General features: G+C 32.9%; 1 protein-coding gene across 1 annotated transcript; it reads left to right on the plus strand.

The window, feature by feature from the left end:
- Nucleotides 1-17,377: 17,377 nt before the first annotated feature.
- LOC133293587 (bidirectional sugar transporter SWEET1-like) lies at nucleotides 17,378-19,637 on the plus strand. Its single transcript, XM_061492177.1, has 6 exons — nucleotides 17,378-17,411; nucleotides 17,508-17,544; nucleotides 17,852-17,947; nucleotides 18,485-18,764; nucleotides 19,263-19,382; nucleotides 19,467-19,637. The coding sequence occupies exons 1-6, from the start codon at nucleotides 17,378-17,380 to the stop codon at nucleotides 19,635-19,637; spliced, it is 738 nt and encodes a 245-aa protein (XP_061348161.1).
- The last annotated feature ends 6,402 nt before the right edge of the window (nucleotides 19,638-26,039 follow it).

The following is a 26,039-nucleotide window of genomic DNA, read 5'->3' on the forward strand; positions in this document are numbered from 1 at the left end:
CAAGGTGGTTCTTTTACACAACAAGGAGGCTCCTTGAAGCTTCAAAACACCAAGAACAAGATGACTCCTCTCAAACCCTCAAACTCAGCCCCCTCACCAGCTCAACACAGAAGCTGGAACCTCAGAAAAGACCCTCCTTTCACTCACTCAAGGATGCTCTCAAGTGTTTACAAGATTAAGAGAAGGGAAATCAAGAGTAAAAGCTTGAAGACTCAACACAAATGAGAAGGAAGCACAAGAACAATGACCAGCAGCTGACCACACCAGAAACTCACGTAGAAGAGAGTGGAACCTAGGGTTTTGTGCCCATAATGGGAGTATTTATAGCCAAAACTCACTTAAGCACGCAGTATTAACTTTAATTGCTACGCTTAGCATTTTAATCTCAAACTTTAGATTATGAAACTACATAATTTTCTAAGAATTAACATATTTTTCTTATAATTTTCTGAGCAACTTTCCGGTACGCGCTTTTCCAAGTCAGTACCGGTTTCTAGCACCAGTTCTCATTATTTGGACTTGAAACTCGTTTCAAAAGTCCTACATATTATTCTAGTAATTATCATGCACTTACTTTAATTTTCCGGGATACTTTTTCGGCACGCATTTATATCGACTAGCAGAACCGGTATCTGCACTTTTCTTCCGAAAAGTGACTTTCAACATTCTTAATCACTTATTATGATTATTAAGCCTCATAAATACTTATTAGGGTCAATTATGGAATCATCTCTTATTTTTGCATAATTAATTAATTAAATCCCTTAATTAACGGTGCGGGTTCTTACAAAAAGTATTCGGATACATTTGAGTAAGTATTTGAATACTAAGTAGTATTCGAATACTGTTGTGTTTGTATTCGGATACCTGGTGGTATTGGGATACTGGGGGAAAAGTATTCGGATACCTTGTGGTATTCGAATACTTAAGTGAAAGAAGTCAAATACTTTCTGGAGAGAAGGAGTATTCGAATACTCATCGAGGAGTATTCGAATACCTCCTGCAGAAATTGCATGAAATGACTTAAAATGAGTTGGAAAGCCTTAATCACCTAATGGAATCTTGAGCAATGATTATTAATGATTAGTTATTGTATAAACAGATTGTGATTGTGCTGTTGTGGGCATTAAGCTAGTGTGAGCTTGGCTTGGATAGTTAGCTTGCAAGGTAAGTTTTTGTGTCCTCGGTTTAGCCATTGTTGGTTCCACCATACCCAATGGGGGGATGGTTTGTATGCATGATGTGTTTTCATGTATTGATTATTGAAATGCTTTTGAGCTGTTAAGTGCATATGCTTATGATATGTATGTGATGTTTCACCTAGATGGGATGTGATCTTGTGGGCAGGTACGACATGGGCGTGTACTATGTGGGTAATGTAAATTTTGCATTTCTTTGGCCAGTAGAATAGTTAACTCACATGACATGATTATCTGCTGCATTGCACTGATTTGGAACTTATATTGTTAAACTGCTTTTAGAACTTATATTGCACATGTAAGTGAGCTTGGGGTGGAGAAATCCTTGAGGTCCCCTTGCCTTACTGAGATTTCTGTTTAGGGATCTCACTCCACGTTTGGGGCGCTTATTTCAGATTCAAGTAATACTGGGGTGAGACCTCGGGCGGCAGGAGGCCAGAGCTTAGTTGATTGATGTTTACCTGCTTATGCTGATTATGTTTGGATGCTGGATTATGTTTATTGCTTTTATGCTATTAGCTTCATCTTGTGTGGATTATTGAGCTGAGCCTTTGTTGACTTTGTTGCCTTATTTGGTGAGCATTATGTTTTGTTTACTTTGACTTTTTATGTATATTATGAGGTATTTTAGTTAGTTGTTGAATTGCAATTACATTACAGGCAATGTTTTGAAAAAGAATTAAGTAATAAACTTGGTAATTGATAATGACGACATAATTGAAAGGAAAAAGATATTCCGCATTTTAAATTAAGCGTGGCTTAATACAATGACATGTTAACAAACCAGGTATACACGGTGTGTTACAAAATCCACACAATAGAAGATCCATTAAAATCGTCGGATTTTTGAATACCACGAGATTGTGATTCCATTGTTTAAAATCCTGATTGAATACCAACAGATTTGGACGGATTCTAAAATAATCCATTAAAATCCTAATCGAATACCAACAAATTTTTTTTTTGTAATAAATACCAACGAATTTTTTTGTCAAAGAATAATCCAATAAAATCCTTTGAAATCTCAATCCAATACATCCCCCTTAATTTCGCTAGAGAAAAAAAAGAAAATAAAAGGATATACAAAGGATACATCATAAAAACCATATAGAAAGTAGTGGGAAACATTAAAATAGTCTGTAATATCTATATTTTTTTATCAGAATCATATTTCTACAGTTACTGGAGATAAGTTATCTGCATTTACTCCCAAAAATGACTTCATTTTGGGATTAAAAAAGTAAAAAATTATAATTATAAAGAATATAATAATCCTGAAATAAATTAAAATTACAAAAATACCATGAATTCCGTCCCAAAACGACGTCGTATTAGGCTTACTGCAAAAAAAAATGTACCATTTTTTTATTGGTTATACATATATATTTAAAACGTGTTGCAATATATATATATATATATATATATATATATATATATATATATATATATATATATATACATATTCTTAATTTTCTCTTTCGTGCTGCAATAATATTGTATTGAGATTTTTTTAAAAAGGGCCCAAAATTTTGTTAAGAGAAGATTTCTCTTTTGTATTATTTTTTTGTGTTTAATTTTTAATTTTTCCTTTTTAAAGTATAAATATGTCATTTCTTATTTTTTTATTTAAATTTCAAATTTAAATTATTTTTTGTCAACTAGACATATATTTTTATAATTTAATTTTTTTCTTTTAATCTATAATCTATTATATTAAATTTAAATTTATTATATATATATATATATATTTTTTTTTTCTCAAAACAGAAGCATTGAACACTAAACTTTTTTGCTACCTATTAAGTTTAAAAATTCAAATATAAAAAGATTGAATTTTAAATATTAAATATTTTTTCACCCAATAGACATAATAATAAATATTATTAATAAGCTTAATAATTTTTCATGCAGAAAGTAATGAGAATAGATATAATAATAAATATTATTAATAGACTTAACAATTTCAAATGCAAAAATTAAGTAGAGGAAAATATTAAAGTAGTCCGTAAAATACTAACACCGGTTAGCAAAATCAAACCTATCGAACTAATGACTTGCATTAATGGTTTTCAAATTCAATTCAATTTGTTTGTTTAAGTTTTTTTTAAAAAGTCAAAAATTAAAATTCCAAATGATACATAAGGACATCATTAATAGCATTAAAATTTCAACTTTTTTGGCTATCATCGTTTTTAATCATCTCAGTTTTTAATGCAAAATTACTGGAATGACACGAAGTAATGACATACATTAATAGTTTTCAAATAAAATTCAATATGTTTGTTTAGCTTTGTTTTCTTCAAAAAATCAAAAACTAAAATTCCAAATAATACAGAAGGCCATAATTAATAACATTAAAATTCCAAACATTTTTGGCTATTATCGTTTTTAATGCATGTACTTGTATGGCACGTAATGACCTTCTTTGCCTTTTTAAATTCCATTCAATATATTTGTTTAAGTTTTTTTTAAAAAAATTCAAAATTCAAAACTGCAAACGATAAGACAGACATCATTAATATAAGTAAGATTCCACACATTTTTGACTTGCATGTTTTCTAAACATATGTTGATTTTATGATAATTATGATTTTGGTTTTCCAATATATATATATATATATATATATGTATGGTTCGCTTTTTCTGCAGTTACTTCAGATAAGTTATCTGCATTGAGCCTAAAAAGATGTCATTTTGTGTGGAAATCAAGGTATTTTTGTAATTTTAATTTATTTCAGAGTTATAATAGTCTTTATAACTATAATTTTTTAATATATTAAAATCAAAACGACGTCGTTTTGGGAGTAAATGCATATAACTTATCTGCTGTAACCATTGTTATTAAAATTTCGATTTATCACTATGATTTTACGTTTTTACGATTTTTTTTCATCAAAACGATTTTACTAATATTTCAAACGCTTATACGTTTTTATGATTTTTTATGATTTTTTTACATTACGATTTTACGTTTTACGATTTTTTAATCAACTTCCGATTTTACTTAAGATCTAGATTTTAACAACATTGGCTGTAACTGCAAAAATATTTTTCTGATATATATTTGCAACTTCAGAAATTTCTTTGGGTCTTTTGATTTTTTGATTATATGGAAAAAAGCATAAAAATGGTTTTTAAAAGGCTTTAATATTTCTACAGTGAATGTAGATAAGTTATCTATATTCACTCCTAAAATGACGTCATTTTGGGTTGAAAAATTAAAATATTATAATGAGAAAAACTATTATAACCCTAAAATAAATTATAATTACAAAAATATCTTGATTTTCGTCCCAAAACGATGTCATTTTAAGTTCAATGTAAATAACTTATCTACATGGACTGTTGAAAAAATGAACACTTTTTAAAATGAGGTTTAACAATTCCCACGTAGAAAATAATGAAAACTTAATATAGTTGTCTCTCATTAAAAGATGTTAAACTCTTTTCCCACCTATATCAACTTCAAATTTCGAATTTTAAAATAGAAGTGGGATATTAATGCACATGTCTGCCACTATTTAATGCTGAAATTTTTTTGCACTAACTATTTATTTTAAATAATTTAAATTTCGAAGTAAAATAAAATATTTTCATTCATCTGTGTTTTTAAATTCTATATCTCATATAATTATTTTTCATTTTCCATCTTATCATTATAAGCATTGGCAACTCCCATATTTATAAGGATTCCATTCATATCTCATTCATCTTGGGATTAATGATTTCCCATTTTTATTCATCGAATTGGCAACTCATTATTAACATCCAACAATTACAGCAATTATATAATAAATGACTTATTCCTAATACTTAGAGGTATATTAATAACTGCTATTTTCATTAACTGTTAAAAGACTACTCGTAATATAATTACTTTGTGTTTTGAAAACATCTACATTGACCTTTGAAAATTTTCAAGAAATCAGAATTAGAATAGGAATTCCTTGAAATTTTCAAGGCATTCAGGTTTACAATAGAAATTCCAAACGATGTCTCATATGATGCATTACTTGGATCGTATTTTTGCTTGCATGTGTTTTATTTAATATGTATTTTTGTTTTATACATTTCTTATTTGAAACTAAACAATGAAATTTCAATTTTTAACTTAAATATTACAGAAGTAGAGCTTGAGAAGATGAACATATAAAGAAATAAAAATAATAAACAAACAAAAATTTTAGGTTATTTGCACAATTTCAAAAGTTATTTTCCTTTATTATGAGATGTTTTTCGAATTTCAATAGTTTATTCACATTTAAAGCATATTAAATTTTTGAAAGTTTTACCGAAATAAGTTTTAAATATTATTTAATTTCGCTGGAAAAAAAAGAAAAAAAGGATATACAAAGGATACATCATAAAAGTCATACAAAAAATAAAGAAAAATCATTATTTTTTTGGATATACAAAGCATATTAGTAATTATGTTCGGTGGAGAAAAAAATAAAAAAATAAAAAAGAAAAGGAAAGAATATATAATAATATATCCTTTTTGTTATTATAAAGCCACAATTGCATGGTGCATATACAAATAAAAGGAAAAAAAGAAAAAAGAAAAGAAAATGGGAAGCAGCAAATTCGAAAAACCAAAAGAGGGTAACTCATATTTTCATCTTCCACCGAATATACTCACACATCGTTCTTCTTCTTCTTAACCCTAATTTCATTGATGATGTTGCTTTCATGATAGATTGTTTGCTTTCACTGTTATAAAGCCTTGATCTTTTCCTTTTCCACCAATATGCATTTTTCGTATTTTTCTCACTGATACCCCTAAAAAGCATAAAATGAGCAAGAACTATAAAAAAATATCCTTGAAATCCTATTTCCACATTTTGAGGAGATTGATTATTTGCAAAGAAAGTTTTTACTTGATCTACATATCGCTCCCACAAAGTATACCCAGGCTTATGACCCATATTTCGTAGTGGTTGTAAGAAATCATCGTATATATTAAAAAATTTACTTATTTTATAATATATCATGCCCAAAGATACTTTTCCAGAACAATATCGACTCAATTGTGCAATTTATTTATGGGAAAAAGTTTCCGATGTTACTTTAGATAACTTTGTCTAATGTTCATCGAAACGACGTCATTTTGGGATTGAAAAATTAAAAAATTAGAGTGATAAAGACTATTATAACCTTGAAATAAATTAAAATTACAAAAATACCATGATTTCCGTCCCAAAACGACGTCGTTTTGATGAACATTAGATAAAGTTATCTAAAGTAACATCAGAAAAAACAAACCCTTTATTTATTTTATAATATTCAAAAAATGAAAAAAATTATGGAGAAAATACTTGTAGAAGAAAAGAGATAGAGAAGAATGTCATACGAACACAATAAGATTGTACTTATATCAGAGACAAAAATATTACCTACTAAATAAGGAGAGTTGGGTGCTTCCTTCTCAATAACGTCAAAATCAACAAAATCAAAACCATCGACAAGAATAGAAGCATCAAACGTGGATTTCAAGTCAGTTCTCAAGTTGAAAGACAGACAATATTCATGCCTAGTTGGCCTGAAAATATCACCGTTCAATCCAACTCTAAAATTTTTCATGAAATAGACATCTCTTTCTCGATTTTTTTTACGGACCTGCAAAGAACCTTTCACTGTAGCATGAATTTTTTCACCCTACAAAAGAGATACATTAGTATATTAATGGAAAACAAAACAAAAGACACCAAAAAATCGCATGGTAATAATCATTGAACCATTACATGTTCATCCATCAGAATCATGTCCACATTATCATTAAAATCCTTACGGTGAAAATTAGGAACCTTTCAACACCTCATCATCCTAACCTTAATCCTCCAATCCTCCTTGGTAGGATTAATATCCTTTATAAAGTCATACTTGGAGAACATCATGAAACACAAACAAATAAAATAGCTCCAGCAAACGAACAAAATAGCTCCAACAAACAAATAGCTGAAACAAAACAGTCAGAACAAATTCGCAGAAGCAAGAGATGAAAATATACAGGAGGTAGAAGATTACGCATCTGAATGATTTGAAGGCTATAAGAAAATATGAAATAATGTATAATAACCCTCACATGTAGCGTGAATTTAATAGTTTTAATCATGTTATTTAGGAATAATTATAAGGAAAGTAGAAGAAAAAGAAATAAAGTCACCTTTGGTGAAAAAGGAGTTAAAATGACAGTTAAGGGGTAAAAATGCGGGTAAATAAAGTTACCCTAAAGTGAAAAGTAAAATTATAGATATTACCATAAAAATATTTTGGACTAGTGTGCAACGTTGGAATGAGAGTTTAGTGAGCAGGATAGATAAGCTTTTACCCAGTTGAATTTCACTTAACCTATGTAAGTGAAATATGTTAAAAAGCTTCGTATTCTTCTTCTTCCTTCACGCGACGAGCCGACGATAGGGAGCTAAGAAAAAAAAAAAAGTTGAGAAAGTCTTCAATATTTGATAACTTGAGCTAGGATTGATGAAATCAATCCATTCCAAAGCCTAAAGTGTGTCAAATTTCATCCTCTACAAAACCCATAACATAATTTTAGTTGGTAGTCATTATATTGAGAGATTTCTACATCTCTAGGTCGCGGGTACTGTTCACAAGAGGAGAAAAATGATGTTTTTCTTAGCTTGAAGGCTTGGGTTGTCTTCCTCTTAGTGATTTGAAGCTTCTAAGGTAAATGCCCTAACTCCCCTCTTGTGTTTTTGGAGAAAATGCATGATATAGGGTTGTATAAATTGGGATTAAATGGTATGAGTAGTTGGAGGGTGATTTGTAGGTGAGTTCCTTTGTTAAACATGTTTGGGATTGGTTCCCGTAAAAGGAAAAATTATGAAATCGCCATTTAAGACACTTTGATAAATTGGACAAAAAAATCAAGTGAAGGTTTCTTGTATGTGTAGTCTTGAAAATTAAACGTGGTAGACTGGTATATAGGAATACTGATTGTCTTCACATCTTGGAACTAGGTTGTCACTTTGTGAGAGATCGTGACGCTGTGGACACGAGAATTAGTGGATGACACTGCTTGCCAGGTAAGCTTTCGGTCCTTGGGGTTAATCCTCTGTTTGTTCCATCAGACTCCGAGGGAGTATGGTAATTTGATATGATATGTGAAAATGATGTTATATGTTGCATGTATATGTATGTATGTTTGTGTGCCACACAAGACGGTGTTTCCTTGTGTAAGGCATAAAATGGTGTTTCTTTATGCATAGTATGAGACGATATTTTCTCATACGGTATATTGCAAGATGGTGTTTCCTTGCGTAATCCATACTTGTTATATTCTCTGGCCAGTAGAATTACATTATTGCACATTGCATTGTCATACATATTCTGATGCATGCATGGATTTTTATACTGTGTTTATACCAGAAGTGAGCTTAGGGGTGGAGGAGCCCTCCAAGGGTCCCTAGCTTACTGAGGTAATTATATTATCTCACCCCGCGGTTTGGGGATTACCATTTCAGGTACAGGAGCTGATGGTGCTGAGGTATCGCGTGGCAAGAGGCCAGATGAGGGATACTACTTGACATGATTGTCAAGGTCATGTGGATATTTAGATTTGTACTTGACATACTTTATTTGGAGTTGTATATGCCATGTATATTTTTTGAGAGCATAGGAGATGTCTATGCCATGTCGATAGTCTGTATATGCTGTTAGTTATGCATGCTCAGGTCTATGTTACTTATTTAATTGCATCTCTTTTATTTATTTGATGTAATTATATAAGTAACATCATGGACATTATTTTGAGACAGTGTGATTATGAGATAGCCTAGGCCATGGATGACTGGGCAATATGTTTTATCTATGTTGTTGTATGCCTGAGTTATATTAAACTGTCAATCAGGTTGAAATTATCATAATGAGAATTATCCCTAGTGGTCCAAAATACAGAGGAAATGCTGTCCGTTTTATTTAGCCACAGAAGTGAAAAAGTTTGCCAATACATAAGGAAAAGAGAAAATTTATTCAGTTAGCTTCCGCATTAATTAAGTTGGGCCTGCTGCGCTTACTATCATATGAATGTTAATTAACCGGCTGCAGACGAGGCGTTACATAATGGGTTTTCTATTTTCAAGTAACATTAGTAAAGAACCTTCCATCTTCCAACACAACAATTAAAAACCTTACAATTCCAATGTAAAAATGATAGTGATTCATTAATTTGATGTCTCCCACTAATTTTTTAATTTTGATTTTTGATTTAATCAAAAACTTATTATGTATTTTTTATTTTGAAATTTGGCATGCAAGTGTGAACACATAGTGTGAATACACAGCTAAAATTGCATGAGAGCTTGACACGTCAGTTTTTTTAGTTCTCCTTTAAGTATATAATATATGTATTTTGTTGATTAGATCCTTTTTTAAATTTGGATTTATATGATATTAATTATATTTTATATTTTTAAATTATTTTTTATTATATTTTTGTATCTTATGATTCAATTCGATTCACGATACACGATATAAAAAATCAGGCAAACGATCATGATACGTATTACTATTCAACAACCTTGATATCATGGCAACCCAAAATTCTTTACAAGTCAACAATGAACAAATGCTATCCATAATTACAAATAGGAATTTACGAAAAGATTATTGATACAAAACAAATTATGAGCACGAAGTTGCCTCAAATATTCATTTAGCAAGTATTCCTATTCTACATATTTTCCTTAGCTTTTGCCTTAAAGCAACATTATAGTTCTTTATCTATTTAATTTATGTTTTCATTGTGGGATGGTAAAGACTAAAGGCTAAAGACAATCTTTATAATTCGACAATAAACAACTGTCCCTAACGTAGATTGGAAATTGACAATAACTTTTGGTAATGGGTAAACTGTTAAACTCATTTTAAAAAGCAACTAACGTTAGAAGAGCACGTGCCAGCAATGAGACAAATTATGTAACCCAATGATGGGATGTCTTATATTCTCATGTCTAGCTTTATTAGGCAATGATTCTTATTTCGTGGCCTACCTTATGAGGTGCAGGTTGCTTTCAATGGACCTGAGAGCAGATATATAACCAATCATTAGACTCGTGACGAGGGCACTGACACATGTGAGGAAAACAGTGTTCCCTCTACAGTTTCCAAAGATATAGAACCCTAAAGTTTTAACTGTGGAGACCATTGTTCTGTATGATGGTGCACTATGTGGTAATTTCGGTTGACCCTTCCCACACATTGGCTTAAAGTTCTGGGTTCGATGGTTATTTTCTGTTAGCTTGAGATGGAGGCTTAAGTGGAAGCTTCATAAGTCCTAGTAAAAAATAAAAATTCAACCATTTAAAGTAAGGAATATTTGGTAACATGATGATGGTAGACCCTAAGGTATTTATTGATAGGTGTAAGTCATAGGCTGCTCCAAAAATAGGTCTCTGGACTTGCTTCAACGGCCAGCATATATTTCCAAGAGTGAAAAGGACAAATAGAGAGGGCAAGTGAGGAAATGAGAATGATGCATGAAACTAGATTGTGATGTGATGCTTTTACTATTTGTATCTCAAGTTCATTGTCTATGCTGATGATATGCTGAACCATTTAGGCTAATATAGATTACGAAAGATCCTGGCTTATATAATCCCATACAAGAGATTTGGAAGTTTTTGGTTTTTGCTAATGTAAAGTTGTACATTAAGGTAAGCCAACAAGAGACTATAAACAGCGGAAAGCACTTTGTTTTGGAAAGGGTGGTGAGCCTCAGTTCAATGATCTTGGTGCAAAGGATAAAATTCCAATTAAGGTGGTAACAAGCATAAAGACGTGTGAGAATGAAACTTGTAGACCTATAAGTCTCATCACTTCAAGTGGAGACAGAAAAAGCTAGAAAAAGAAGGCGAAATGGCCTCTTCCTGACACGTGGCTCAATAATTTTGGTGGTAGTTAAGGGTCCCCGCGTGGGAAATTTTTAAAAGGAAAATATTACTCTCATTTTACATAAGACAACTTCTCTCCTTTTTTCTCACTCCGATTTTCGCACCTCACCTTTTTTTTTTTCTTGTAATGGTGGCACTCACATATTTTCTCTCTACAATATAAAATAACTATCTTATTTAAAAGGAGAATAATAAAAACTTTTTTAAAATACAACCGTTTCACTAAATATTCAGTGGGACTGTAATTCATTTTGTGACACGTACAAGATTTACTTTCTTATTCAGGTCAAGTGTCATTTAATTTTTTCTTTCCCTGATGACGTGATAATTTTTTATCAAAATATGAACACGGATCCTACACATGTCACAAAATGAATCCTACTAAATATTCAGTGGGACGGTGCACTCCCTTCTTGGTTGAATTATGAGATTTGCTAGATGCCTGGAACAATATGATGTATGTTTGACTGTCTAATAGCACATATATACAACACAAAACGTATAAATTACATTACGAGTTTCTAATTTTTTTTTTACCAACTACATCATGTTATATTGTTCACAGCACAACAAAATTAATAATTTTTATTTCTTTATTTTTTTAATTTTATTCCGCGTAGAATTGAAATTACGTGCGTGAACTGAAAGAGAAGTAGAATAAAGCAGTCGAAAAGACTCAATTTCAGGAAGAAGAAGGAAACATGGTGAAAGCGAGGTTCTTGGAGATTTGACCCAAACAATCGGTCTCTTCTCTTGGAACTCAAATTGAGAACAGAAGAATGAGTCCATTAAAGAAAGATAGGCTCAACGATTTATATGATAAATCTTACTTTATATAATAAATCTCAACTAATCGAATTCACATTCTAAATAAATAAAGTCTACCAAAGTTCATAAGCACCTAATTTGAGATGGGTTGTTCCTTCTCTGTACGAATACTAGAACACTCCTTCGTCTCTGGTCTTAATCAAAAAGCAGTTCTACAATATATATATAGATATTGGACATGCATTTCAGTATTTAAATAAACACTATTGTCCCTAGTTCGTATGTGTTAAAAATAATTATAAAAAACACTAATATATATATATATATATATATATATATATATATATATATGAAAAAATATTTCTGCATAAGTTATCTGCATTTATTTCCAAATTTTTTTTATATATATATATATATATATATATATATATATATATATATATATATATATATATGGGTTAGGATCATTTTACACCAGTGTAAGTTACACCTTTAATCTTGTCCGTTGATTCCACTTATATCTCAAGGCTCTAATTTTTTTATTAATGTGAGCCATTTGATACAAGTGGATCAATGGTCAAGATTGAGTGTAAGACTTTTAACTCTTACACCGATGTAAGAATATCCTGCCCCTATATATATATATATATATCACAGAAATCTGTGTTACATCTTCTGAATTTTGTAATGAATACTTCTCGACGACCCACTTTATATATATATATATATCACAGAAATCTGTGTTACATCTTCTGAATTTTGTAATGAATACTTCTCAACGACCCACTCAATTTGCTAGGGATAATAAATTAATAACCGACCCAAAAATATCATTTTGAACGTGAAGCCATAATAATTCCAAAAACCATAAGCTGGCCCTGGCCGTGCTCTCCATTCTATAATATATTACATAAATAGTTTACTGCTACGGGCACCTAAAAGATGTATTTGCTTGGCCAAATTGAAGGAAGGTCACAAAAGCCATAATGAAGGGTGTTGAGTTAATAATGGAAACTGAGTTTTATTGCAGATCAGAATGAACTAAAAGATGTATTTTCTTGGCCAAATTGAAGCAAGGTCACAAAAGCCATAATGAAGGGTGTTCCGTTAATAATGGAAAACTGAGTTTTATTGCAGATCAGAATGAACTACCTCCATGGTAGTGCCGGTATGGTGATTTTTTATTACTCATCAGTCATCAAGCAAAAAATGATGCGTAGAACTGTAAATAGACTAGGATAGGCTAGATATTAGCTTAAATAGGTTATCCATGTGTAAAAAAGCTTACCCTGGATTGGCCTATTAGTTTGTGTAGGCTCAAATTACACGTCTGCCTTAACCTATATTTAAAAAAAAAAGCATAAACCTGTTTTAAGCCACTAGAATAAGTCTAATGGTGAGGGATTTGAGTGAGTTATATTAGGTTATGTGTTCAATTTTCACTTGTATCCAAAATAACAAAGGTGGGTCTTACTTTTTTTTTTCTTCTCTCCAATCATTTGTAGATCCATCTTAATATTATCTACATCAATATAAGAAAAAGATTTCCCTTAGGGGGTGTTTGGTATGCGGGATTTTGAGAGATTTTCGGGAAATTGAATTTTTTTAAATTTTAAATTTTCAGATATTATCGTAAACTAAATGCAAAAATCATATTTTTGAAAATCGAGATTCCCGGACAAATAAAAATTCCTCACGTACCAAACGCCCAAAGTTTTCGTCCCTCCTCAAATATATTTAGGAAAATTGAACTCAAATTCTCTCTTTATTTATTCAACCTTACCAACTGAGATACATCAATTCGGAGGATGTGCGAAGGAAGGCTGTATAGGATAATGTGTTCTCAGTTTGAGTTTACAAGCTTATGACTTGTTAAATGAATTGAATTATTTGTCAAATGTGAAGAAATCGACCGCGCGGGTTTTTGTCAAAATTTAAAATTACAATGAACTAGAAAATTACCATACTGCTGAGTATTTATTCCTTAATTTTTTTTAATTCTTTATTAATGAATAGCATTACATAATTGGAGTTGAATTGACTTATTTAAATTTTCGATAAAAATATATCCAACTAAGTAAACTCACAAAGAAAAAATTGAATAAATTTGACCAGCAGTCACTATGGAATCTCTGCCGACTGCCAACATGCTTTTTGTAGTCTAAAAGGACAGATTGTATTATCTTTCTGGTCGTTTCAAATCTCCTTATTTTCTTCCATAAGGCTAATTTTATTATTATCATAATTTTAATTATTTTATTTTCTCAATCTAATCTAAAAATTAAATAAAAATCAAATAGGCCGCGGAGCAATTTCTTTTTCACACATGCATGCCTCGATCGTGTTCATGTCATGTCCAAAAGAGAGATTCTAAACTTCTAAGACTAACTTGGTGTAATGCTGAAGGGCACTAAATATGTAAAATATTGGTGTACAATTAGTTTTAATTAAATAATATTATATTTATTAGTAAATTAATAACATGATAACATGCTCAATGCACCCAAATTAGATGTATTAAAATCATCTTCCATTTTTTAATTTCCCTTTGCATCCATTGGGGTTGGCAAGTCATAAATTGATTACTTTGATTCGGGAATGACCTTCGTATCCTATGTTCCCAAGCTAGTCCTCCAGCTAAAGTCTCAAAATCAAAGGCCTTCACACGAAAATTATGTAGTATTCACGCAGTATTGATGAACAAGTGAATTATATACTAACTTTTTAAAAAGGGATTATCACGTATCATGTTACAGAACTTTTAATTTACTTCCAGCTGACTCATCGATTAGTGTGAAGTTATTTTTTTTTTTTTTTTTATTAAAAAAAATAATGGGTCCCATAATTGGTGTGTCTATGGCATGATTTAGTGAGTTTACTGTCACATGACACCTATAAATCCCTTTTAAAAAAAACATGACTCATAATTAATTGTATTTATCATAGTTATTAAAATTGGACCGACCCGGCCGGGTCGACTCGAAAATTGGTAAACCGGTCATATAACTGGTCCGGTTGAAACAACAGATCGGCCATGCATCAGAACCGGTGCAACCCGGTCCAACCCGGCCGGTTTTCATAAAAACCGGTGACCCGGTCAGTTAACCGGGGACCCGGTCCGGTCCCAAAAAAAATCATAATAGCCATATTTGAATTTTTTTTACTTATTGACTTACACAAGTTATGTACCTACAACACTAATATTATCTCAATTATGTATTATGCATAAAATTTTGAATTAGTTTATAGTTAGAGATGTCGTTTTCTGAACCTAAAGTCCTGTATCATAATCATTATATTTTTATTTGATAATAATAATATGTGATTTATTATATTTTGTATTAAAATATTTGAAATTTGTATTTTTTTTTTAGATATTTGAGTATGTTTATAATTTTTTAATATAAATTATAAAATTACATATAATTACCGAGTCATGCGGTTGAACCAGTGACCCACTGATTGAACCAGTGACCCGGTACCTCGACCGAGTGAATGACCGGGCCGGTTTTAATAACATTAGTATTTATTATATCTATTGTTTTATTATTAATACCACATAATTATCATTTGTTTCTAATTTTAAAAGTTACTGTAATAAAATCTTAATTCATGGACTAAATCAAAGATATTTAAATGATTAACGAATTTAATTAATGACATTTTATATTGTCTAGAGACTAAATTTATATTAAAAATATTTGGAAAAGTAAAGATATGATGCTTTATATTATTGATGAATTAAATTAATGATGAAAATCATTCAAAAATTAAAACAATATATATTTAAAATACAAAAGTAAAAGTTTACTGTTGTATAAAATATTGTTACATAAAATTTAAATTCTTTTTTACCGTGAGGTCTCATTCGACCAAAGGAAAACCCTACTTTGGAGCGAGAATTTAGTGTACCACCTGAAAGTGAAAAGGATAAGGGGATGGAAATAGGTGAGTAGATCCAATGACTCTGATCATGGGCCAATGTATGCAAAGCTGAGCTATAAGCTCATGAGGTATAAAATATAATTTTAAGAAAGGAAAAAGTTATTCCAATGGATAATGTTAAATAAGAGTATAGCATGTTTAATTATGAAAGTTAGGATAAGAATTGTAATTATATTAACAAAGTCACTTATCATACATTTTAAATTAAATAAATTGCAAATAAACCATTACTTCTCTTTACATTACGCAGAAATTCCACAATCCACCGTTTGATTGATTCCTCAGATTTATCCGCCAAAGGATTCGTGGAATTCAACGATAGCCTCGGGGAAATCTAGAGAAACTAGGCAGATTCCCATTACCACCTATTCCCACGAAATAGATATTGTCGAGCATTAGTGTCACATGCTCCTTCTCTGTTCTTCTAACCTGTGTTTGTTTGCAGGTAAGCAGAGGATGCATGCCAGAAAAGTAAATTATATTTAGTTTGATAATTTAAATAGCATAAGAATTGAAAAAGATAAAAATAAAACTCAAGATATAGCATAAATCTTCATATTTTTGTTACTTATTAAATTAAGTAGCAAAAAATTGTACACAAAAAAAAATCAATAATTCGATCTATCTCTTATTTTAGCTTTATTTTACTTAAATCAACACATAATATACAAAATATTTTTACAATAAATTTTACTGTATCCACAATTTTAGTCCTGTGTGCTGAATTATTTAACTATATAAATAAGAGTGACTAAGAGGGTGTTTAACACACAATGATGGCACCTAGTTATCTTGCAGAACTGGAAGTGAAGACAGAACTTATCCCAATAGAAAGAACTCTAGCTTATTGTCTTTTAACCTCTACAAAGAATTGATCTCATAAATCTCGATCCAATCACAAGGTCCATTGTTTTTTCATTTTTAAAAAACAGAAAATAATTTTCAAGACAAGAAACTAAACAGCTCTTTTCTGCTTAGCCGTTGTCCGGTTACAAAATGATACGTGGGATAAATTTATCAAGGAAAATCTACAGTTTTGGCCTCTGGTTTTTGGCCTTTGGTCTTTGGCACTTTTTGCAAATTTTATTTTTAATTAAAATCACAACGGTTAAAATCTCATTACAACTGTTTTTTAATTGCAGAAACTGCACTGTTGAATACGTCTCATGTTCCTGCCGAGTCATGTGGAACTACCATTTTCCTTTTACCTCAACCAGTGAGTTATGAGTATGACAATATATATATATATATATATATATAGCTTAAGCATCTGCATTCATTTGGGTTGACATAACTCAGACACAAAACACATTCCCAATCTAAGTTTACCAACGAAAACTGTTCTCAACATCATTTAAATCCCACGAATTAGACAAATACAGTATTATACTGTATTTAAACTTGCACTCGTTTCCTTTTCCTATATAACCCCACTAACTTGTGCTCTCCTATCATGGTAGCTTGTTATCATTTTTAAAGAAAGAAGCATTTTTTGAGCACTTTGGTTCCTGCAGATCAGACAGAAGAAAGGTAAAAAAAAAAAAAAAGTTCAAGGTCATGGATGTTGCGCATTTGGTGTTTGGCATATTTGGTATGTTAACAATCCTTCTTAGTTCTACAAGTGTCTCTCTTTTTTTTTTTCCCTTCTTCTCTAGGATTTATCCGTTTCTCATTGTTCTTTGTACAGGAAATGCTTCCGCTCTGTTCCTCTTCTTGGCTCCAGTGTATGCATCACATAGCTATCTCCTTCCCTCTCTATTATCTCTCTCTCTCTCTCTCTCTCAAACTGTTAAGTTTTTTTTTTTTTCTTTCTGGTTGTGGATCTTCTCCTTTGGAGGGGCTTCCATGAACCTTGCTAACCTTTTCCATTCTCTATTCTGTTTAGGTCCTGAACATGGTTTACGAAATTGAGAATTTCAACCAACTCTGCATACATGTGCATAAAATCAGCATTTTCCCCTTCTTTTTCTTCTTGGATGTGTGGAAGAGTGCAATATGAAGTGAAAATTGTGACAAATTTGGGTTTTGCAGGATCACATTCAAGAGGATTATAATCAACAAATCCACAGAGAAATTCTCGGGTATTCCATACGTTATGACACTGCTCAATTGTCTCCTTTCTGCTTGGTGAGCTGCTTCTCGCTTGTTCTTTCTTTTGCTTTATTGCAAAGAACCACTTCTAACTCAAAACCTTAACTAGTTGGGTGAAGGTCTTAATGATTTATATTACACTCTAACACACCCCCTCACGCAAGAGCCCTTTGGGCTAGAAGCGTGGAAGCGTGGATATTGCACAGTCTCAATTTTTGGTTTACCTTTTTGTGTTTTTTCTTTTTAATTCCATTTTAAAGTGAGGGGCGGTGAGGATCGAACTTGTGACCTTGTAGTCACTCAAGCTCTGATACCATGTAAAGAACCACTTCAACTCAAAACCTTAAGTGGTAAGTGAGGATCTTTTTAATGATTTATATTACACTCTAACATTTATCACCTCCTCCCCTCAAATCTTCCGTCGAATCACGTGTACTTAATTTCTTTCATTTTTGTGGTGCATATTCGTACATGGCACTAAAATTGAGAAAAAGTTTTTTTCTATCATAAGAGCACCTCTGTTGATTTTTAATTTAGTGTGTTTCTAGTCCTTCTGATTTTTACAATGGACAGGTATGGTCTACCTTTTGTGTCTCCCCACAACATATTAGTATCAGCAGTGAATGGCGCCGGAGCAGTGATTGAAACCATATACGTTTTGATCTTCATCATATTGGCACCCAAGAAGGAAAAGGGTAGAATTCTTGGGCTCTTCACCTTCGTGCTCTCAGTGTTCTCTGCTGTTGTTTTTGTGTCCCTTTTTGCTCTGCATGACAATTCCAGGAAGCTTTTTTGTGGCTTCGCTGCTGCCATATTTTCTATAATCATGTATGGTTCGCCACTCTCAATTATGGTAAGCTCAGTTTCCACCTCATTCGACCATTATGCCTCCATGCCGTCCTAAATATTCCTTTGTGGCTTAGTTACCCTGCTTTGGTAGTGTTGCAATAATTACATTGAAAATATCATCGTGATTGTCTTGGATATAGTGACAAATGCTCACAATTTCTTATTATTTTTTTATGAATTCGGTTATTTGTATCCAATAAATTTTGTACCCAGTAATAATGACTTAATTATTAGTTAACAAGTTGTATAATTAATAACTTTATTCAGCTTTTAATTTATATAGCTAGTTAATTAATAATTAAGTGATCCTTAACCGATGAAAAATAAATAAATTGTTATACAAATTTTGGTGTGCAAGAAATGTTTTTGTTAGCCACTGAGATTGATCTAGTGGTGAGAGATTTAGATAATTTGTATTAGGTTGTGTGTTTAATTCCTACAAATGTATAAAAAAAAATGTTTTTGCTTAATATCTAAGTAACGGATTTGAAACTATGTGCAGAGACTAGTGATAAGAACTAAGAGTGTGGAGTTCATGCCCTTCTTCTTATCGTTGTTTGTGCTTCTCTGTGGCACTTCCTGGTTTATCTTCGGTGTGCTAGGCCGTGACCTATTTGTTGCTGTAAGTTCACTTTGCAATTTTAATTAAATAATTTCTAGTTGCGTTTTACTGTATTGGCATTGAGGTAGAAACATGGTTTTGCAGGTACCTAATGGTGTTGGTTCTGCTTTGGGTGCAATGCAACTAATATTGTATTTCATATACCGTAACAAGAAAGGTGTTCCAATGAAGCAGGCCTCAACAGAGGAGGAATCTATGGAGATGGGAGATACAAAACCTTACCAAGAGAAACAACCTAATGGAACTCAAGGATGACGTGTCAAGAGACTCGTTTGTCTCAAAGCACATGATCATCTTTGTCATTTGTCAGCTAAATAATCAGCAAATGGAAACAAGCACCTCTATATTTTGGTCTCCTCTTATTTTAGTTCCACAAATGGCCGTAATTTACCTCTTCCTTAAGACACTAGAAGCTTTAGCTGATAGTATTGCACGGAAACATGTATGTTTGTGTGAATTTTAGTAGCTTCCTCCCCTGCTTTGGTTACATCCAAGTAATTTTCTCTTTTAGTGGCTTTTCCCAATTGTAATTTTCTGTTAGAGAATTTTATATTGGGAAATTAAGCTCAAAGTAGCTTCAAAGTAATGTCAAGAAGGTAGGAAGAAATACGGTTAGTTGACCATAATTTTGAATCTCTGAGGTGTTGACAACACTTGTTGTTGATATAAATTTGAGAAAGTTTAAGAATGAAGTGATCTTAAAACTTTTTTTCCCCCTACACGGAAGTTTTGAGCGAGTGCTTGATGTCATTTTAGCAGCCACTAAATCTACAAAGTAAGCCATATTAGTTGAATTAATATTGCTATCAGCACGAAAGAATCCACTCAAATTGCATTTGTGAATAAGGGGGTGATTGTTCACATGAAACATGGATAGGTTATGTTAGTATCAAAGAAATGAAGGAAGGTGAAAGAGAATTGGGAAGAGAAGAGAACAGAGAAGAAACGATTGAATTTGCATGTAATGAATTAACTGAATTATGTGATACAAAGAATTGTTCTTATATACAGAATAGAAAGTGAGTGACTCAGCAACTCAACACTCATGTGAGATGACATCTGTAACTGAAAGCCTAACAGAAAGCTAACCACTTGACAACTGTAAATGAAGATTAAAAGCTAATTACAAAATAAGCTAAGCTAAAACAGAAGCAGTGCTAATACACCCCCTCAAACTCAGAGTTTGTGATTGAACGATGCATAATCAACAACTCTGAGTTTGTCATGAAGAGAGGTAAATTTGGGAGCTCCAAGAGGCTTAGTGAGAGTATCAGCAATTTGATCTACTGCTGGAACATGAAGAACTTGTAATTCTTTAGCAATCACTTTTTCTCTCACAAAGAAGATATCGAGTTCCATATGCTTTGTACGAGCATGCAAGACTGGATTGTGAGATAAGGCAACTGTGCTGAGATTATCACAGTAGATAAGAGGAGTGCTAAACTGAATGTGCAACTCTTTAAGTAAGGATTTTAACCAAAGAATCTCAGCAGTGGCAAGTGCAAGACTTCTATATTCTGCCTCAGTGCTAGAACGTGTTACAACTATTTGTTTCTTGACCACTAAGAGACAAGGTTGGCTCCAAAGTAAACACAGGCTCCAGAGGTGGATCGGCGATCGTCTGGATCAGAGGCCCAGTCTGCATCACAATATGCAGTGATAGAGAAGTGGTTGTTAGGATGACTGGGTTGCAGCATCAGTCCATGTGCAAGGGTGCCCTTTAAGTAACGAAGAATGAGTTTAACAATGGTCCAATGTTCTTCCAAAGGTTGGGACATGAATTGACACATCTTATTGACAGTATAACTGATCTCTGGTCTGGTCAAGGTGGCATACTGCAGTGCCCCAACAGTGGAGCGAAAATGGAATGAGTCGGAATAGTAGTTTGATCCATTTTTGGACAATTTGCATCCGGTTGGCATGGGAGTTGAGATGCCTTTTGCTTCTGCCATGTGAGCCTTGACTAGTAGTTCTTTGATATACTTAGAATGAGAGAGAAAAATAGCACCATAATTTTCTCTTTTGACCTCAATACCCAAGAAATAGTCAAAATCACCAAGATTTTTGAGTGCAAACAGAGAATTAAGTTGAGTAATCAGATTCTGAACAAGAAGAGCATTACTCCCAGTGATAATAATATCATCTACATAAACGAGCATGAAGACACATTGTCCATTGCTGCGATGAATGAATAAGGAAGGATCAAACTTGCTGCCAAAAAATCCTAGCTGCAATAGTCCTCCTTTCAATTTATCAAACCAAGCCCTTGGTGCTTGTTTTAGTCCATAAAGAGATTTCTTTAACCTGCAAACAAGAGACTTGTCATTAGATGTGAATCCAGGGGGCTGTTGCATATAAACCTCCTCCTCAAGAATGCCATTAAGAAAGACATTATTAACATCAAGCTGTCTTAGTGACCAACTATAGGATACAACTATTGTAAGAATGATTCGAATTGTTATAGGTTTAACCACTGGTGAGAAGGTTTCATTATAATCAAATCTTGCTTGTTGGTGGAATCCTTTGGCAACAAGCCTTGCCTTGTACTTATTTATGCTTCCATCTGGATTTTCTTTCACACAAAAAACTCACTTGCATCCTATTGCACTTCTGTCGGGTGGAAAAGGAACTAAAGTCCAAGTATCATTTGCTTGAAGAGCATCATACTCAGCTTGCATTGTTGAGAACCAGTGAGGGGTTGCCAAGGCCTGTTTAATTGAGCTTGGTTCAAGAGATGTTGTCATGACATGTGGTTTTGAAGTAATAGAGCTTGAGGCTAGATTACAATGGTAGTCTTTGAGGTAGGATGTGGGATGTGAGGATCGGGTGGAATGTCTTACAGGACCAGTTGCAGGTAGAGAAGGAACATCACATGGGGTTGGAGATGGTTCTGTAAGGGAAAATTGAGATGATAGAAGCTGAGGTATAGGATTAATTTGTGGTTCAGTATGGGAAAGATGAGAGGATGAGTTATTTGAATCTGAGATAGAGGTGGTAACAGGACATAAGGCATTTGTGGTAGGTATGCAGTCAGTGTTGAAGTTAATCATGGAAAACTGTGATACTGTGACTGATGGACTGTGAGTTACAAGAGGTATGACATTATTAACAAAAAAACTAGAAGTGTGAGAGGAAGAGAAGTCAGATTTAAACCATGAAGGGTAAGGAAATTTGTTTTCATTAAACAAGACATCCTTGGAGATGAAAACCCTCCCATCAGAGTTGAGACACTTGTATCCTTTGTGATGTGGTGAATACACAAGAAAGACACATTCTCTGGATTTAAAATCAATTTTATGGTGGTTATAGGGTCGGAGAAAAGGAAAGCATGTGCATCCAAACACCTTGAGGAACTTGTAGTCAGGTGTAACTTTGAGCAGCTTGGTAAATGGTACTTCGAAATTCAAAGAAGAAGTAGGAAGACAATTGATGAGATATACAACTGATATGAAAGAATGATCCCAAAATTTTAGTGGTAGGAAAGCATGTGCAAGAAGAGTTAGACCTGTTTCAACAATGTGACGGTGCTTTCTTTCAACTACCCCATTTTGATGATGGGTATGAGGACAAGCAATTCTATGAATTATTCCTAACTGCTGAACAAGTTGAGTAAAGGGGAGAAATTCACCTCCCCAATCTATTTGGATGGCTTTGATTGTCATTTGAAATTGATGAGAAATGAGAGCATTAAACTGTTTGAAGGTGAGAAGTGCTTCTGACTTTTGTTTTAAAGGATAGATCCAAGTGAATCTGCTATGAGCATCAACAAAAGACATGTAGTAGGTATATCCCATGGTGGATTTAATTGGAGCTAGACCCCATAGGTCACTGTAAATGAGGTCAAAGGGTTTGTTATACTTGGTGGTAGATAAAGTAGATGATAATCTATGAGCCTTTCCCAAACAACAAGCAGAACATAAAAATGAATGATCTTTATTAGGAATGGAGATATTACAAGAGTGTAGGACATTTTTAAGTGCCTCATTATGAGGATGTCCTAAACGACAATGCCAGAGGTTGTACAAGTAGTTTGATTCTACTGGTTTGCTATTTACGGATTCAGTGGTATTATCACACTGAGATGGTACAACAATAGAATTCAAATCAGAAAACAAATTTGGAGTACAAGTAGGATTACAAACAGGATTAATAGGAGACACTGAATTACTATGCTGCCTAATTTGTCTTGAAGAATGAGGAAGTTGAACACCATTGAACTTATACAGTCCATCAATCCCTAATGCACCTTCAAGTAGTACCTCATGTGATTCTTGTGATTTGACATAACATAAGGATGGGTGAAACTCAAAATACACATTGTTATGTTTTGCAAACTTGCTAACACTGACTAAGTTTTTGGTAATAGAAGGTACAAGAAGCAAATTGTGAAGAAAAAGATTTGTGTGTGGATTAAAGGGAGATGAGAAATGAGAGGAACCAATAGCTTGAATATCCAGACCTTGACCATTGCTAATGAAAATCTGATCAGAACCTGACAGTTGAGAGCTCTGGAGCAAATTGTGAGGTTCAGCTATTACATGGTGTGATGCACCTGAATCTGGATACCAATCCAATTGTGATACTTGTGATGGAGTAGGTAAGAGTCCTCGTTGAAGTGCTGCATTTTGCCGTGAAGAAGCATTCTGTGCTGGAAGTGAGGTAAGCATAATTTGTGGAGAGTGAGTACTGGCTGGAGGTCTCACATAGTGAAAAGACCTCTGGTATGAATTTCTGTTGAAATATTGAGGTGCTTCTGGTTCAGGTTGTGTAGGAGTGAAATGTTCATCAAACCGATGCCAACAGTTATGAACATTGTGTCCAAACTTGTAGCATAGTTGACACTGAAGATTGTTACGACCTCCTCGACTTCTACCACGATTGTTTCTACCAAAGGATCTTCCTCTACCTCTGCTGGCCTAATAGGATCCATTGTTGTATTATTGATCAAGTGCAGTTGAGATTAGGGGATCAATATTGCTCGTCGAATTTTCATTCTGATTCGAAATTGGAGCCTTTTGAGCAAGGTTTACTGTCATTGATTCTGACAACAGAGCTTCATTCTGTTTAACTAACATCATTTCATATGCTATGAGTTCAATTCTCAAGTCATCTAGAGCATATAGATTTTCTCGTGCACGAACTGAAGAAACGAAAGCATTGAATTCAGGTGGAAGCCCATCCAAGATTATCTCTGTGTGTTCATCTACTGATACTGGATTCTTTATAGCTTTGAGTTCATCACACAAGGTTTTTACATGTCGAAGAAACTCTACCACAAACTTGTTACCTTTCTTGATAATTCTAATCTCATATCTGAGTTTACGTAGTTTTGAGCGCATCATTCCATGAAAAAGCTTGTGGATCTGTTCCCAGGCTTCATACGCATGATGAACTCCTAGAATTTCATTAAGAATTTCTTCAGAAATTGTTGATAGCAACCATGAGAGAAGCATTTGATCTTGCTTTATCCAGTCAGTATAGGCTGGATTAACTATCTCTTGAGTTCGATCCAGATCTGACTCATACTGTAGTGGAATTTTAGGATTAACAAGGAAATGATGTAGTTGATGAGACATGATACAGGTTCAACAATCTGGCTCCAAAGAAGAAAGTTCTTCTCTATTAGTTTCACAGAGATCTGATGATTAAACAAGAATACAATCTTGTTTTCAGCCATTGAATCTTGAGATGATGTTGTGGAAGACATGGTGTGTGGATCAAGCCCTCAAAAAGAGAGCTCTGATACCATCAAAGAAATGAAGGAAGGTGAAAGAGAATTGGGAAGAGACAAGAGCAGAGAAGAAACAATTGAATTTGCATGTAATGAATTAACTGAATTATGTGATACAAAGAATTGTTCTTATATACAGAATAGAAAGTGAGTGACTCAGCAACTCAGCACCCATCTGAGATGACATCTGTAACTGAAAGCCTAACAGAAAGCTAACCACTTGACAGCTGTAAATGAAGATTAAAAGCTAATTACAAAATAAGCTAAGCTAAAACAGAAGCAGTGCTAATATAAATTTTAGTGGCTTTTCCCAAGTGTAATTTTCTGTTAGAGAATTTTATATTGGGAAATTAAGCTCGAAGTAGCTTCAAAGTAATGTCAAGAAGGTAGGAAGAAATACAGTTAGTTGACCATAATTTTGAATCTCTGAGGTGTTGACAACACTTGTTGCTGATATAAATTTGAGAAAGTTTAAGAATGAAGTTATCTTAAAACGTTTTTTCCCCTACACGAAAGTTTTGAGCGAGTGCTTGATGTCATTTTAGCAGCCACTAAATCAACAAAATAAGCCATATTAGTTGAATTAATATTGCTATCAGCACGAAAGAATCCACTCAAATTGCATTTGTGAATAAGGGGGTGATCGTTCACATGAAACATGGATAGGTTATGTTAGTGGGACGAAGGTAACATAGTCTGTCTTCCTACTCCATCTCACCAATCTTTGTGTTGCAATTCGGCAAATATACAGTATTGTTACTAGAGGATTAGATTTCAAACATTAATTCATTATTTGGTTTAAGTTGGATAATTCAATTAAGAGAGTTAAATAAAAACTAAATTAAAAGCAAAACAAGAATACAATAATAAGAATTTGAACAATCAAGAAAAACGCAGTTATAGATTCGATTTCCCACAATCTCCCT

This window comes from Gastrolobium bilobum, unplaced genomic scaffold, assembly GCF_033153095.1.
Source record: "Gastrolobium bilobum isolate Gb01-03AN ecotype WA unplaced genomic scaffold, APGP_CSIRO_Gbil_v1 utg1090, whole genome shotgun sequence".
NCBI lineage: Eukaryota > Viridiplantae > Streptophyta > Magnoliopsida > Fabales > Fabaceae > Gastrolobium > Gastrolobium bilobum.